At 43.8% G+C, this 17,643-nt stretch overlaps 1 protein-coding gene across 3 annotated transcripts in view; it reads right to left on the bottom strand.

Moving 5' to 3' along the window:
• The window catches only part of LOC140714843 (uncharacterized), a 76,419-nt gene that overhangs the window by 42,312 nt on the left and 16,464 nt on the right, over positions 1-17,643 (bottom strand). For all 3 annotated transcript variants that reach the window (XM_073026502.1, XM_073026503.1, XM_073026504.1), the window contains exons 2-5: positions 13,686-13,790; positions 13,526-13,561; positions 5,317-5,394; positions 4,856-5,219 (exon numbers count right to left, since the gene is read on the bottom strand). In XM_073026502.1, coding sequence (XP_072882603.1) covers positions 4,856-5,219; positions 5,317-5,394; positions 13,526-13,561; positions 13,686-13,790 — 583 coding nt within the window. The remainder of the gene's footprint in view (positions 1-4,855; positions 5,220-5,316; positions 5,395-13,525; positions 13,562-13,685; positions 13,791-17,643) is intronic.

Below are 17,643 nucleotides of genomic sequence, written 5' to 3'. Positions count from 1 at the left end.
GTGTCATCAGCAAATATATTATCAGATCCCTGAGGCACACCACTGGCCACTGACCTCCATGCAGAATATGACCTGTCTACAACCACTCTTTGCCTTCTGTGGGCAAGTCAATTCTGGATCCACAAGCAAGGTCTCCTGGGATCCCACACCTCTTTACTTTCTCAATAAGTCTTGCATGGGGTACCTTATCAAATGCCTTGTTGAAATCCATATATACTACATCTACTGTTCTTCTTTCATCAATGTGTTTAGTCACATCCTCAAAAAATTCAATCAGGCTCGTAAGACATGACCTGCCTTTGACAAAGCCATGCTGACTACTCCTAATCATATTATGCCTTTCCAAATGTTCATAAATCCTGCCTCTCAGGATCTTTTGCATCAACTTACTAACCACTGAATTAAGACTCACTGATCTATAATTTCCTGAACTATCTCTACTCCCTTTCTTGAATAAGGGAACAACATCTGCAACCCTTCAATCCTCCGGAAACTCCCCCATAACCATTGATGATGCAAAGATCTTTGCCAGAGGCTCAGCAATCTCCTCCCTTGCCTCTCACAGTAGCCCGCAGTACATCTCACCTGGTCCTGAAGACTTACCCAACTTGATGCTTTCCAAAAGCTCCAGCACATCCTGTTTCTAATATCTATGTGCTCAATCTTTTCAATCCACTGTAAGTCATCCCTACAATTGCCAAGCTCCTTTTCTGTGGTGAATACTGAAGCAAAGTACCTCAGCTATCTCCTCGTGTTCCATACACATTTTTCCACTGTCACACTTGATTGGTCCTATTCTCTCACGTCTTATCCTCTTGCTCTTCACATGCTTGTTGGATGCCTTGGGGTTTTCTTTAATCCTGCTCACCAAGGCCTTCTCATGGCCCCTTCTGGCTCTCCTAATTTCATTCTTAAGCTGCTTTCTGCTAGCCTTATAATCTTCTAGATCTCTATCATTACCTAGTTCGTTGAACCTTTCGTAAGCTTTTCTTTTCTTCTTAACTAGATTTACAACAGCCTTTGTACAGTACAGCTCCTGTACCCTACCATCCTTTCCCTGTCTCATTGGAATATACAGTACCTATGCAGAACGCCACACAAATATCCCCTCAACATTTGCCACATTTCTGTCGTACATTTCTCTGAGAACATCTGTTCCCAATTTATGTTTCCAAGTTCCTGCCTGATGGCTTCATATTTCCCCTTACTCCAATTAAACGCTTTCCTAACTTATCAGTTTCTATCCCTCTCCAATGCTATGGTAAAGACAGACAGACATACTTTATTGATCCCGAGGGAAATTGGGTTTTGTTACAGTCGCACCAACCAAGAATAGTGTAGAAATATAGCAATATAAAACCATAAATAATTAAATAATAATAAGCAAATAATGCCAAGTGGAAATTAGTCCAGGACCAGCCTATTGGCTCAGGGTGTCTGACACTCTGAGGGAGGAGTTGTAAAGTTTGATGGCCACAGGCAGGAATGACTTCCTATGACGCTCAGTGTTACATCTTGGTGGGATGAGTCTCTGGCTTGAATGTACTGTGCCTAAACAGTCCATTAAGGAGTGGATGGGAGACATTGTCCAAGATGGCATGCAACTTGGACAGCATCCTCTTTTCAGACACCACCGTCAGAGAGTCCAGTTCCACCCTCACAACATCACTGGCCTTACGAATGAGTTTGTAGATATAATAAAGGAGATAGAATTGTGATCACTATCTCCAAAATGCTCTTCCACCGAGAGATCTGACACCTGACCAGGTTCATTTCCCAATACCAAATCAAGTACAGCCTCTCCTCTTGTAGGCTTATCTACATATTGTGTCAGGAAACCTTCCTGAACACACTTAACAAACTCCACCCCATCTAAACCCCTTGTTCTAGGGAGATACCAATCAATATTTGGGAAATTAGAATCTCCCACAATGACAACCCTGTTATTATTGCACCTTTCCAGAATCTGACCCCTATCTGCTCCTCGAAGTCCCCGTTACTATTGGGTGGTCTATAAAAAAAAACCCAGTAGAGTTACTAACCTCTTCCTGTTTCTAACTTCCACCCACAGAGACTCAGTAGACAATCCCTCCATGACTTCCTCCTTTTCTGCAGCCATGACACTAACTCTGATCAGCAGTGCCATGCCCCCACCTCTTTTGCCTCCGTCTCTGTTCTTTCTGAAACATCTAAAAACTGACACTCTAAGTAACCATTCCTGCCCCTGAGCCATCCAAGTCTCTGTAATGGCCCCTATCTGCTCTTCGAAGTCAATTCATAGCTCCAAGCGTTGATCCACACTCCAAGCTCATCCGCTTTGTTCATGATGCTTCTTGCATTAAAATAGACGCATCTCAAACCATCAGACTGAGTGCATCCCTTCTCTATCACCTGCCTATCCTCCCTCTCGCACTGTTTCAAAACTTTCTCTATATGTGAGCCAACTGCCCCTTCCTCCATCTTTTCAGTTCAGTTCCCACCTCCCAGCAATTCTAGTTCAAACTTTCCCCAACAGCCTTAGCAAACCTCCTCACTAGGATATTGGTCCCCCTTGGATTCAAGTGCAACCTGTCCTTTTTGTACAGACCACGCCTGTCCTAAAAGAGGTCCAATGATCCAGAAATCTGAATCCCTGCCCCCTGCTCCAATCCCTCAGCCACACATTCATCCTCCACCTCACTCTGTTGCTATACTCACTGTCGCATGGCACAGGCAGTAATCCCGAGATTACTACCTTTGAGGTCCTGCTTCGCAACTTCCTTTCTAACTCCTTCTAGTCTGTTTTCAGGACCTCCTCCCTTTTCCTACCTATGTCATTGATACCAATATGTACCACGACCTCTGGCTGTTCACCTTCCTACCTCAGGATATCGTGGACGCAATCAGTAACATCTTGGACCCTGGCACTTGGGAGGCAAACTACCATCTGCGTTTCTTTCCTGCGTCCTGCATCAGAATCGCATGTCTGACCCCCTAACTATAAAGTCCCCTAATACTGCGGTCTTCTTCCTTTCCCTACACTTCTGAGCCATAGGCCCAGACTCTGTGCCAGAGGCACAGCCACTGTTGCTTCCCCTAGGTAGGCCATTCCCCCCAAGAGTACTCAAACAAGAGTACTCAATCAGATTCAGATTCAGTTTATTGTCATTTAGAAACCACAAATGCAATGCAGTTAAAAAATGAGACAACGTTCCTCCAGAATGATATCACAAAAGCACATGACAAAACAGACTACACCAGGAGTACTTATTGTCAAGGGGAATTCTCTAGTATCTGACTTTTGCCCTTCCCTATCCTGCCTGTTACCCACTTATCTGTCTCCCGAGTCCCTGGTGTGACGACTTGCCTGTAGCACCTCTCTATTACCTTTTAATTTTCTCTGGCCAGACGAAGGTCATCGAGCTGCATTTCTAGTTCTGTAACCTGGTCCCTAAGGAGTTACAGCTCGATGCATCTAGTACAGGTGTGGCCATCCGGGAGGCTGGGAGTCTCCCGGACTTCCCACATCTGACACCCAGTACAGAAAACCGGCCTCACAGACATACTTCCTGTTTCTATTCCTCACAGGTAACTTATCTCACCTCGACCCGTTATCGCCGAAGCCTAAATGAGCTAAACCCCTACCACTCTACCTCAGATCACTCCATCGATGACCGCTCCACTATGCAGTGTCTCCTTTTTATGCCTAAACCCTCCCTGCTATTTAACTCATGATTGGTCCTCCAGTTATAGCCACTGATTGGCCACATACAATGAACAAACACTCTCGAAGCTCCCTTTTTAAATAACCGCCACCACCCTGTGAGAAATCCCTGTTAGTAAAGCTCTGTTGGTAAAAAAATCTTTATACTCAATGCCCCAAATAGTGAAGAGGTGTATGCCTGTTTTACCTCCCTACCTGCTGTGGTGCTACTTTCGAGAGCTGCAGACTGAACCCCAGGAATCTTCTGAACCTCAGTGCTCCTAATGACCCTGCCCTTGACTGTGTACTTTCATCTCCTAAAGTGCAGCACCTCACACTTAAGCTCCACAATTAAACTCAATGTCCACATTTCCAGCTGACCTCTATCCTTTAACTGCCTTCTTCACTATTCAAACTTCTGGCAATGTTTCTGTCAACTGCAAACTTACCAATTGATCCAAATTATCATCCAAAATATTTATATTGTATATGTCACAAACAGCAGTGATCACTGCAGAACACCACAGGCCACAAGCCTCCACCACTCCCTTTGTCTTCCATAGCCAAGCCAATCTACCAGATTTCCATGGGTTCCATCTGCCTTAATCTTTTGGATCAGCCTACTATGAGAGACCTTGTTGAAAACTTACTGAAGTCCTTGTAGGCAACAACCATTGCTCTACCCTCATAAATTATCTTTGCCACTTCCTCAAAATTTCAATAATTTGTTAGACATAATCCCCCCACACAAAGCCATATTGGCTGTCCCTAATGTCTATGGTTTACCAGATGTGATTAGATCGTATAATAAAGAATTTTCTCCAGTAATTTCCCTACCACTACTGACAGTGAGAAATGGTCATCTTTGCGAATCCAATCCATTGGAATACAAGCTGAGTGATCACTTGTAGACCCAGTGCTGACATTGACCGTTGTTTCTATCCTACTGAGTTCATCAAAGTCTGGATCACATGGAAAGAATACTCCATCCTAACTTTCTGTAGTGCCGTCATGTGCCAGAGTTGGCCCAAAGCTACAAAGGCTGAACTGGGAGGGGATAGAGGAAGAGGTGGACATTCACTGTATTCCACACTGACAAAGAACCCACAGAACCTCCCACTACTCTAATCCAATCCCAAAATGCACAGGAACCACTATTTCCCCAAAACTCACCTAATTCTGAGAAGGCTTTCTCAAGTGCAGAGACTCGCTGATCCAACAAAGGTTGATAGTCAGATGCATGTCGGATGCGTTGAAGAGCGAATATAGTATCAGGATAATGTTCAGCTCCCTTCACAGTGAGCATGGATGACCCAGCTCCCTTCTGTGCAGCAGAGGGGTGATGTACCTGGGCTGGATGTCCTTTGGAAGGCTGGATTATCATGGGAGCAGCCTGTGCTTTGCTTTCTGTCTCCTGGGGTAAAGATACTTGAGTGGCCATTTCATCAGGGTTCTCCGCTGCCTGGGTATCATCAGCAGATGCAATCTTTGTGTCAACAGCTGGTGCAAGAACTTGGTTTGTTAGAGAGTGTGCAACCTGTTCAAGAGCAACAAAACACAAAGTTCAACAACTGCCTGTTGTTCACCAGCAAGGTCTAAAACAGACTTTCAAACCTTGTCCTCACGTCACGTACAGGCTCAGGGAGTGGATCAACAAGAGTTCTCTGGAGAATCTTCCAGCTGACAAACTGTTCCCCATCCTCAGTTTTCTTCTAAAGAGCACAATAGAGAACAATGGAATAAATAGCAGTGGAATGAGAACCAGGTTTCCTATATCCTATCTTCAACCATTTAAAAAAAATATTGGCCATTTGGCCCATTAAGTCTGCTCCACCATTTCATCATGGCAGATCCATTACCCTCTCAGCCCCAATCTCTTAGTCTCTCCCCGTATCCCTTCATGCCCTGACTAATCAAGAATCTATTAACCTCCTTATCTCCATTTTAAATGGATGTCCCTCCATTCTGAGGCTGTGCTCTCTGGTCTTAGACTCCCGTATCATAGGAAACATCCTCTCCAAGTTTATTCTATCAAGGCCTTTCAACATTCAATAGGTTTCAATGAGGTCCCCCCTCGTTTTTATGAATTCCAGTGAGTACAGGCCAAGAGCCATCAAATGCTTTCATATGACAAGCCTTTCAATCCTGGAATCATTTTTGTGAACCTGCTTTGAACCCTCTCCAAAGTCAACACATCCTTTCTTAGATAAGGGCCCAAAACTGCTCACAATACTCCAAGTGAGGCCTCACCAGTGCTTTATAGAACCTCAAAATTACATTATTGATTTTATATTTCTCTGTTCCCAAAATGAATGCTAACATTGCAGGACAAAGAACAATTGGTTGATGTTGTGTACGATTATTCTTTTGGTTTTCAAAAGGCCTTTGACAAGGTGCCACACATGAGGCTGCTTAACAAGCTACAAGCCCTGGTATTACAAGAAAGATACTAGCATGGCTAAACCAGTAGCTGATTGGCAGGAGGCAAAGAGTAGGAATAAAGGGAGCTTTTTCTCACTGACTGCTGGTGACTAGTGGTGTTCCACAGATGTCTGATTGGGAGCGATTCTGTTTATGTTTTATGTCAATGATTTGGATGATGGAATTGATGGCTTTGTTGCTAACCTGTCTAAGTCCTTCTGTAGCCTCTCTGCTTCCTACCAGCTCCTCCACCTATCTTTATATCGTCTACAAATTTTGCAACAAAGCCTACAATTCCATCATTCAAATCATAGATATAAAACGTAAAAACAATCAGTTCCAACACAGACCCCTGTGGAACACCACTAGTCACTGGCAGCCAATCAGAAAAGGCTCCCTTTATTCCCACTATTTGCCTCCTGCCATTCAGCCAAAGATGCTAGTATCCTTTTTGTAATACCATGGGCTCTTAACTTGTGTCGCACCTTGCCAAAGGCCTTCTGAAAATCCAAGTACACAACATCCACCAATTCTCCTTTGTCTGTTGTGCTTGTATTTTCTTCAAAGAATTCCAACAGATTTGTCAGGCAAGATTTTCCCTTGAGGAAACCATGCTGACTTTGCTCTATTTTATCATGTGTCTCCATGTACCTGGAAACCACATCCTAAATAATCGACTCCAACATCTTCAAAATCACTACAGTTAGACTAACAGGCCTATTATTACCGGATACGATAGGGTAATTTAAGAGACTTCTGGATGCGTATGTGGAACTTGGAAAAATAGAGGACTATGGATAACCCTAGGTAAATTCTAAGGTAAGGACATGTGCGGCACAGTTTGTGGGCCGAAGGGCCTGTTTTGTGCTGTAGGCTTTCTACATTTCTATTTATTTTCTTCTGCCTCCTTTCCTTCTTGAAGAGCAGACTGACATTTGCAATTTTCCAGTCTTCTAGAACTGTGCCAGCATACATTGATTCTTGAAAGATCATTACTAATATCTCCACTGTGTTTTCAGCCACCTATTTCAGAACCCTGGGGTGTACATTAGCTGATCCAGGTGACTTACTTAGCTTCAGACCTTTCAGTTTCCCAAACAATTCCTCCTAGTAATGGCACCTTCACATACTTCTGCCCCCTGACACACTTGAACCTCCACCATACTGCTAGTGTCTTCCACAGTGAAGACTGATGCAAAATACTTATTCAGTTTGTCTGCCATTTTCTTGTCCCCCCCATTACTACCTTTCCAACAGTCTGATATCCACACTTGCCTCTCCTTTACACTTTATATATCTGAAGAAACTTTTGGTATCCTCTTTAATATTGGCTAGCTTACCTTTGTATTCATTCTTTACCTTATATATGACTTTTTTAGTTGCCTTCTGTTAGTTTTTAAAAGCTTCCCAATCCTCTCCCCACTAATTTTGGTCTATCATATGCTTTCTCTTTGGCTTTTATGTTGACTTTGACTTCTCCTGTCAGTCACTGTTGCATTGCCCTGCCTTTAAAATACCTCTTCTTCAGGATTCATCTATCCTCCATCTTCTGAATTGCTCCCAGAAGTTCCAGCCATTGCTACTTTGCCATCTCATAGGCACTCTAGAAATTCCACCACCAACCTAGTTTTCCCAGTCTACCTGCATATTGAAATCCTCCATAACAATTGTAATTTGACCTTTTAGCAGGTATTTCCTATCTCTCGCTGTTATTTGTAGGGCAAGTCCTTACTACTGTTTGAAGGGTCTGTATACAACTTCATCAGGGTCTTTTTACCCTTGCATTTCCTTAGCATTATTCAAAATGATTCTACACCTTCCGATCCAATGTCAGCTCTTTCTAATAATTTGATTTCATTTTTTACCAACAGAGACTATTCACCCCCTCTGCCTTCCTGCCTGTCCTTTCGATAATGTGTAGCCTTGGACATTAAGCTCCCAGATATAATCTTCTTTTCTCCATGATTCACTGATCCTCATAACATCATACCTGCCAATCTGTAACTGTGCTACAAGTTAATCTACCTTATTCCATACACTGCATGCATTCAAATATAACACCTTCAGTCCTGTATTCACCTTTTTCAATTTTGTCCTCCTTTTACTTTGCAACTCATCCCATTGACTGCAATTCTGCCTTATCATCAGCCTCTCCTTGCCTGCAGTCTCAATATGTACTCCTTCTGTTTGTAAACCAACTACCCCATTTTCAGCCCTATCACCCTGGTTCCCATCCCCCTGCCAAATTGGTTTAAACCTCCTGAACAGCTCTAGCAAACCTGCCACAACTATATTAGTCCCCCTCGGGTTCAGGTGTAACCCATCCCTTTTATAGAGGTCCCCAGTGTTGCCACGTGGCCAAGTTAAGACGTTGGTCTAGTGATCTGAAGGTCACTAGTTTGAGCCTCATCTAAGGCAGCGTGCTGTGTCCTTGAACAAGGCATTTAACCACACATTGCTCTGTGACAACACCAGTGCCAAGCTGTATCGGCCCTTGCCCTTCCCTTGAACAACATCGGTGGCATGGAGAGGGGAAAATTGCAGCATAGGCAACTGCCTGTCTCCCATACAACCCTGCCCAGGCCTGCACCCTGGAAACTTTCCAAGGTGTAAATCCATGGTCTCTCAAGACTAACGGATGCCTAAATACCTTTCCCAGAAGAGATCCCAATGATCCAGAAATTTGAAACCCTGCCCCATGTACTAGTTCTTTAGCCATGCATTCATCTGCCAAATCATCCTTTTACTCTCACTGGCGTGTGGCATGGGCAGCAATCCGGAGATTAATACCCCGAAGGTCCTGTTTTTCAGCTTTCTCTCCCTAACTCCCTAAAATCTCTCTTTAGGACCTCCTCACCTTGTCTACTTATGTTATTGGTGCCAATATGTACTAAAACTTCTGGCTGCACACCCTTTCTGTTAAGAATGCTGAGGACCTGATTCCAAGACATCTCTGACCCTGGCTCCTGGGTGGCAACATATCATCTAAGTGTCTCTACATCACCCACAAAACCTCATCTCCATTCCTCTGACTATGGAATCTCCTATCACCACTGCAGTCCTCTTCATCTTTCTTCTCTTCTGAGCCACACACCAGACTCATTGCCAGAGACCTGGTTGCTACAGCTCCACCTTTGTAGGTCATCCCCCTCAACAGTATACAAAGTGGGATACTTATTATTGAGGGGAACAGTCACAGGGATGTTCTGCACTGGCTTAACTGACCAGAGGTCAGAAAGATCAGAGAATAACAACGGTATTAAATACTAGTGAAATGAGAACCAGGTTTCCTATGTCTTACCTTCAACCATTTCACTAGATTAACTGCTTTGAAACTTGAGAATCTGGTTTGAAATTAATTAAAGTTAACTATTCATAAAGTCAACAGCCTACAATGTAGATGCTATTTTTGTAGAGAACCAAACTTCTGAATTCATCAAAGACCCCTGTACAGTGGGCACTGGTTACTGCAAGATCAGAAAGCCAGTGGAACAGACAGGTGAGTCTCGCTGTTGGCATTGACAATACAGATGATTGCAGTGGATTACACTGTAAGTGTTGACAGTAAAGGCAGTGTCAGCCTGTCGCACTTACTGAATCCTGACCCTACACAGATACTGAGAAAGTTGTGTTGAAAGGTGATACCACACCTGTGTTGTCAGAGGTACACGGAGCCACTGGTTACACCCACTGTTCCCTCATTAGACAAGGACATTGGCAACAATTAGGGAACCTATGGTTGGGACACAGAGTCACTGTGTTTATATGGTGTGCCATGACATGGTTGCAGGAGGGGTGTGATTGGCAACTAAATATTCCTGGATTTCGTTGCTTCAGGTATGATAGAATCGGAAGGACAGGAGGGGAAGTGTTGCGTTGCTTGTCAGAGAAAATATTACAGCTGTGCTCTGGCAGGATAGATTAGCGGGCTCATCTAGGGAGGCTATTTGGGTGGAACTGAGGAATGGGAAAGGTGTAGTAACACTTATAGGGGTGTTTTATAGACCACCTAATGGGGAGCGAGAATTGGAGGAGCAAATTTGCAAGGAGATAGCAGATACTTGTAGTAAGCAGAGGGTTGTGATTGTGGGAGATTTTAATTTTCCACACATAGACTGGAAAGCCCATACTGTAAAAGGGATGACACACAAAATGCTGGTGGAACACAGCAGGCCAGGTAGCATCTATAAAGAGAAGCACTGTCGACGTTTCAGGCTGAGACCCTTCATCGGGACTGTAAAAGGGATGGATGGTTTGGAGTTTGTAACATGTGTGCAGGATAGTTTTTTGCAGCAGTACATAGAGGTACCGACTAGAGAAGGGGCAGTGTTGATCTTCTGTTAGGGAGTGAAATAGGTCAGGTGACGGAGGTATGTGTTGGGGAGCACTTCGGGTCCAGGGATCACAGTACCATTAGTTTCAATATAATTATGGAGAAGGATAGGACTGGACCCAGGGTTGAGATTTTTGATTGGAGAAAGGCTAACTTTGAGGAGATGCGAAAGGATTTAGAAGGAGTGGATTGGGACAATTTGTTTTATGGGAAGGATGTAATAGAGAAACGGAGGTCATTTAAAGGTGAAATTTTGAGGGCACAGAATCTTTATGTTCCTGTTAGGTTAAAAGGAAAGGTTAAAAGTTTGAGAGAGCCATGGTTTTCAAGGGACATTGGAAACTTGGTTAGGAAAAAGAGAGATACCTACAATAAATATAGGCAGCATGGAGTAAATGAGATGCTCGAGGAATATAAAGAATGTAAGAAGAATCTTAAGAAAGAAATTAGAAAAGCTAAAAGAAGATACGAAGTTGCTTTGGCAAGTAAGGTGAAAATAAATCCAAAGGGTTTCTACAGTTGTATTAATAGCAAAAGGATAGTGAGGGATAAAATAGGTCCCTTAGAGAATCAGAGTGGACAGCTATGTGTGGTGCCGAAAGAGATGGGGGAGATTTTGAACAATTTCTTTTCTTCGGTATTCACTAAGGAGAAGGATATTGAATTGTGTAAGGTAAGGGAAACAAGTAGGGAAGTTATGGAAACTGTGATGATTAAAGAGGAGAAAGTACTGGCGCTTTTAAGGAATATAAAAGTGGATAAATCTCCAGGTCCTGACAGGATATTCCCTAGGACCTTGAGGGAAGTTAGTGTAGAAATAGCAGGGACTCTGACAAAAGTATTTCAAATGTCATTAGAAACGGGGATGGTGCCAGAGGATTGGCGTATTGCTTATGTGGTTCCATTGTTTAAAAAGGGTTCTAAGAGTAATTATAGGCTTGTCAGTTTGACGTCAGTGGTGGGTAAATTAATGGAAAGTATTCTTAGAGATGGTATATATAATAATCTGGATAGACAGAGTCTGATTAGGAACAGTCAACATGGATTTGTGTGTAGAAGGTCATGTTTGACAAATCTTATTGAATTTTTTGAAAAGGTTACGAGGAAAGTTGATGAGGATAAAGCAGTGGATGTTGTCTATATGGACTTCAGTAAGGCCTTTGACAAGGTTCCGCATGGAAGGTTAGTTAGGAAGGTTCGATCGTTAGGTATTAATATTGAAGTAGTAAAATGGATTCAACAGTGGCTGGATGGAAGATGCCAGAGAGTAGTGGTGGATAACTGTTTGTCAGGTTGGAGGCCGGTGACTAGTGGTGTGCCTCAAGGATCTGTACTGGGTCCAATGTTGTTTGTCATTTACATTAATGATCTGGATGATGGGGTGGTAAATTGAATTAGTAAGTATGCAGATGATACTAAGGTAGGTGGCGTTGTGGATAATGAAGTAGATTTTCAAAGCTTGCAGAGAGATTTAGGCCAGTTAGAAGAGTGGGCTGAACGATGGCAGATGGAGTTTAATGCTGATAAGTGTGAGGTGCTACATTTTGGTAGGAATAATCCAAATAGGACATACATGGTAAATAGTAGGGCATTGAAGAATGCAGTAGAACAGAGTGATCTAGGAATAATGGTGCATAGTTCCCTGAAGGTGGAATCTCATGTGGATAGGGTGGTGAAGAAAGCTTTTGGTATGCTGGCCTTTATAAATCAGAGCATTGAGTAGAGGAGTTGGGATGTAATGTTAAAATTGTACAAGGCATTGGTTAAGGCCAAATTTGGAGTATTGTGTACAGTTCTGGTCACCGAACTATAGGAAAGATATCAACAAAATAGAGAGAGTACAGAGAAGATTTACTAGAATGTTACCTGAGTTTCAGCACCTAAGTTACAGAGAAAGGTTGAACAAGTTAGGTCTTTATTCTTTGGAGCATAGAAGGTTGTGGGGGGACTTGATAGAGGTATTTAAAATTATGAGGGGGATAGATAGAGTTGACCTGGATAGGCTTTTTCCATTGAGAGTAGGGGAGATTCAAACAAGAGGACACGAGTTGAGAATTAGGGGGCAAAAGTTTAAGGGTAACACGAGGGGGAATTTCTTTACTCAGAGGGTGGTAGCTGTGTGGAACGAGCTTCCAGTAGAAGTGGTAGAGGCAGGTTCGGTATTGTCATTCAAAGTAAAATTGGATAGGTATATGGACAGGAAAGGAATGGAGGGTTATGGGCTGAGTGTGGGCCAGTGGGACTAGGTGAGAGTAAGTGTTCGGCACGGACTAGAAGGGCTGAGATGGCCTGTTTCCATGCTGTAATTGTTATATGGTTATATGACACTGACAGATGTTCTGGGTCAGGTGAATTCCTAGTTCTCATCAGTCCTAGCCTTTCCATTGTCTCCACATCTGCCTGGATCCAACCTTGGGAACCCCTCACAATTTATTGTCTCCGACAAAACCTTTTGAGGCCCTGGTATTGTGTTCAGGGCCCAGTGCCAGAAATGTGCGGGTCAGACAGAAACAGCAGGAAACAGAAAGACAACATTCAAGTCTACTACCCTCCATCACCCAGTCATAAAGCTTATCTGTGGCCGGCAAAACCAACAACACATATAGAAATGCTGGAGGTAGGAGGAGGGGTTGGGTCAGTGGTGGTAGGGAAGGGGGGCCTAACTGGATATGGGCAGGGGCAGAGTGTATGGGGAAGGAGATGGCATCAAGGGTTGGGAGTGATCCAGACTGACAGACTCGCTCCTTCAAACATAGAGTGCACACCCTCTCCCTGCCTCCGCAGGGCCTGAATAACCTCCTTGTGACAGAATGTTCTAGTCTTTCATACTTTCCCAGAACTCTTGGGCTCATGGTGAAGACTGGCACTCTTGGGCATGTAATTGTTAGGTGGAAGAGCCTGTTCCTGCCAGGTGGAATCCAGCCTGACACCCTGAGGTTTGCTGTGCTCAAGGGGTGAGGGAACGGGGAGGTTCTCTCCAAAGACAAGAAGCCTGTGAACAGTTCGTGATTGATCATAGCTCCCCCACATGCTCACAGTGTGATGCACAGAACAGGAAACTAGTAATGTTACATGAAGAATGGTCTCACCAGAACCTCGTTTACTTGGCCCACTTGGTTCATCACCTGAAACACAAGGGTAGGCAGAGTTAATGCATGACCCCCACCTGACCCAACACACGTGTACACACTCCCAACAACTGGAGAGGAAATTTCTATCAGAACAAAAGGAGTTTCACACTTGCCTTACCGAATTGATATTCCTGTCTATGTCTTTAATACGATCTTCAACAGAACTTTGGAACTTCTTCAAATAATTCATCTCTTGCATCATTTCTTCCATCATGGACATTGCCTGCAACACAATAAGTACCTGGGTCACAGCCCACAGCTGAACAACACCAGCCCCCCCCCCCCCCCTACACCTGGATCCGCAGCCAATACCCGGTCCCTACATCCACACCACACACCCCTGAGAGATATGGACAGTCACAGCCACTCAAGGCAGTGCTAACTCTCCACAGCAGCCAGGAGAATGATGAAAAAGACCAATGTATCCTGCAATACCCTTAGAAATTGTTACAGCAAGGATTTCACAGACACAGAAACCCACCCTTCAGCCCACAAGTATATGCTATCCATGTATCCACCTAGACTAATTCCATTTACTCTAGCCTCCCACTTCTTCCCCCTCACCTGGTCTCACCCATCACCTTCTTGTTTGCCCTCTTCCTCGACCTTCCCCCACCCATCTTCTTATTCTGTTTTCTTCCTGTTTCCTTTCTAGTCCTGATGAAGTCTCAGCCAGAGGCATTGAATGTTTATTCCTCTGCATAGATGTTGCCTAACCTGTTGAACTCCTCCAGTATTTTGTGTGGCCCAAGATTTCCAGCATCTACAGAATCTCCTGTGTTTTCCACTTACTTGTGTTACTTTGTTTTGTTCTACCACTCTCTCTGCGTCACCCTACGGCCAATTCTCATTGCGTTGCCCCTGCTTCACCCTACATAGTCCACATCCATCCTGCCATCATCCCTAAAGAAATTCCTCATCTCCATTCCAAAAGGACACCCTTCTATTGCGAGGCTGTGTCCTCTGGACCTAGAATCTCTCACCACAGGAAACATCTGCTCCACATCCACTCTATCAAGGCCTTTCACCACTTGATAGTTTCAATTTGTTAGGTCACCTCCCATTCTTCTGAATTCTAATGAATACAGGCCCAGAGCCATCAAATGCTCTTCATGTGACAAGTCTTTCAATCCTGGAATCATTTTTGTGAGCCTCCTTTGAACCCTCTCCAGTGTTAGCACATCCTTTCTAAGATAAGGGACCCTAAACTGCTCACAGTATTCCAAGTGAGGCCTCACCGGTACTTTATAAAGCCTCAACATTACATCATTGATTTTATATTGTCTTTTTGAAATGAATGCTAACATTGCATTTGCCTTCCTCACGACAGACTCAAACTGCAAACTAACCTTTAGGGAATTCTGCACAAAGACTCCCAAGCCCCTTTTCACCTCAGATTTTTGAATTTTCTCTCTATTGAGAAAATAGTCTATCCTTTATTTCTTCCTACCAAAGTTCATGACCATTCACTTCCCAACACTGTATTCCATCTGCCACTTCTTTGCCCATTCTCCTAATCTGACCAAATCCTTTGATTCATTGAATCCACATGTGTCCTTTGTTTCATGGAATCTGGATTAACCCCTTCTGTAGCGGAAGCAGTGATTCAGATTGATGGGTTAACTATACACTGTCAGGACAGAACTGTCGAGTCTCTCTAAAGCAGACATGGAGGTGTATACCTTATGACCAACTCCTCTTGTTGCACAAGTGTATCAGTGTGGTCTGCTCACCAGACCTGGATATCTCACAATTAAGTGCCATCGATTTTACCAGTCACAGGAGATTTCTGTGATCATTTTGGTAGTGGTGTACATTCCAATTCAGGCCAATGTCAAACAGGCTCGAGATGATCTGAGTAATGGGATCAACCTGCACAAAAGAGTACACCCTGATGCCTTCAGCTTCATTTTGGGGGATTTAACCATGCCAACCAGAAAAAGTCACTAAATAACTACCATAACAAATCTCTTGTAGTGCCAAAGGAAGCAACACAGTGGACCACTTTTACACTAAGATCAAATGTGCTTATTGTGCTATTGCACACTTTCACAATGGAAAGTCTGATCACCTGGCAGTACTTCTACTCTCTGAGTATAGGCAGAGACCGAAGACTGCAGCACCAGTAGTGAAGACCAAGAGGATATGGACAAGGAAAGCACAGGAGTGCCTACAGGACTGCTTTGAATTGGTGAACTGGACTGTATTCAGGGATTCACCAACAAATCTGGATGAGTATGCTGTAGTTGTTACCGACTTCATTAAAACCTGTGTGGATGAGTGTGTGCTACAAAGACTGCTGTACATTCGCAAACCAAAAGCCACCATGAATGAACCAGAAGGCACATAGAAACATAGAAAATCTACACATTACAGACCCTTCAGCCCAAAATGTTGTGTCGACCATGTAACCTACCCTAGAAGCTGCCTAGAATGTCCCTACTGCATAGCCCTCTATTTTTCTAAGCTCCATATACCTATCTTACAGTCTCTTAAAAGAATAGCATGAATGGCAGCAAAGCTTCACTCCCATACAAGTTCAATGCCCACTATGCTGGCATTGAAAGGGAGAATATAACTACAGCTGTGAAGATCCATGCTTCACCCAGTGACACTCTGATCCCTGTCTTGGAGGCTGTTGTTAGGCTGCCTTTGAAGAGGGTGAACCCTCGCAAGGCGACAGGACCTGGTAAGGCTCCGAATACTCATGCCAGCTAACTGGCAGGACTATTCAAGAACATTTTCAACCTTTCACTGCTACAGTTGGAAGTTCCCACCTGCCTCAAAAAAGCAACAATTTTACCAGTGCATAGAAACATAGGAAACCTACAGCACAATACAGGCCCTTCGGCCCACAATGCTGTGCCAAACATGTACTTAATTTAGAAATTACCTAGGGTTACCCATAGCCCTCTATTTTTCTAAGTTCCATGTACCTATCCAGGAGTCTCTTAAAAGACCCTATTGTATCCGCCACCACCACCATTGCCGGTAGAAGATTCCACACACTCACCATTCTCTGTGTAAAAAACATACCCCTGACATCTCCTCTGTACCTATCTCCAAGCATCTTAAATATGTGCCCTCTCATGATAGCCATTTCAGCCCTGGGAAAAAGCTTTTGACTATCCATATAATCAATGCCTCTCATCATCTTATACTCCTCTATCAGGTCACCTCTCATCCTCCGTCGATCCAAGGAGAAAAGGCCAAGTTCACTCAACCTATTCTCATAAGGCATGCTCCCAATCCAGGCAACATCCTTGTAAATCTCCTCTGCACCCTTTTGATAGTTTCCACATCCTTCCAAGTGGGGTCTGACCAGGGCCCAATATAGCTGTAATATTACCTCTTGGCTCTTAAACTCAATCCCATTGTTGATGAAGACCAATGCGCCATATGCCTTCTTCACCACAGTGTCAACATCTGCAACAGCTTTGAGCATCTTATGGACACGGACCCCAAGTTCCCACTGAACCTCCACACTGCCAAGATTCTTACCATTAATACTGTATTCTGCCATCATATTTGATCTACCAAAATGAACCACCTCACACTTATCTGGGTTGAACTCCATCTGCCACTTCTCAGCCTAGTTTTGCATCCTATTGAATATCCCACTGTAACCTCTGACAGCCTTCCACACTATCCACAACACCCCCAACCTTTGTGTCATCAGCAAATTTACTAACCCATCCCTCCACTTCCTCATCCAGATCATTTATAAAAATCATGAAGAGAAGGGGGTCCCAGAACAGATCCTTGAGGCACACCACTGGTCACCGATCTCCACACAGAATATGACCTGTCTATTACCACTCTTTGCCTTCGGTGGGCAAGCCAGTTCTGGATCCACAAAGCAAGGTCCCCTTGGATCTCATGACTTCTTACTTTCTCAATAAGCCTTGCATGGGGTACCTTGTCAAATGCCTTGTGAAATTCAAAAACACTAAATCTACTGCTCTACCTTCATCAATGTGTTTAGTCACCTCCTCAAAAAATTCAACCAGGCTCATAAAACACGACCTGCCTTTGACAAAGCCATGCTGACTATTCCTAATCATATTATGGCTCTC

This window comes from Hemitrygon akajei, chromosome 22 (genome assembly GCF_048418815.1).
Source record: "Hemitrygon akajei chromosome 22, sHemAka1.3, whole genome shotgun sequence".
Classification (NCBI taxonomy): domain Eukaryota; kingdom Metazoa; phylum Chordata; class Chondrichthyes; order Myliobatiformes; family Dasyatidae; genus Hemitrygon; species Hemitrygon akajei.
The sequence above is the reverse complement of the archived record's forward strand: the minus strand, read 5'-3'. Positions and strand labels throughout refer to the sequence as shown.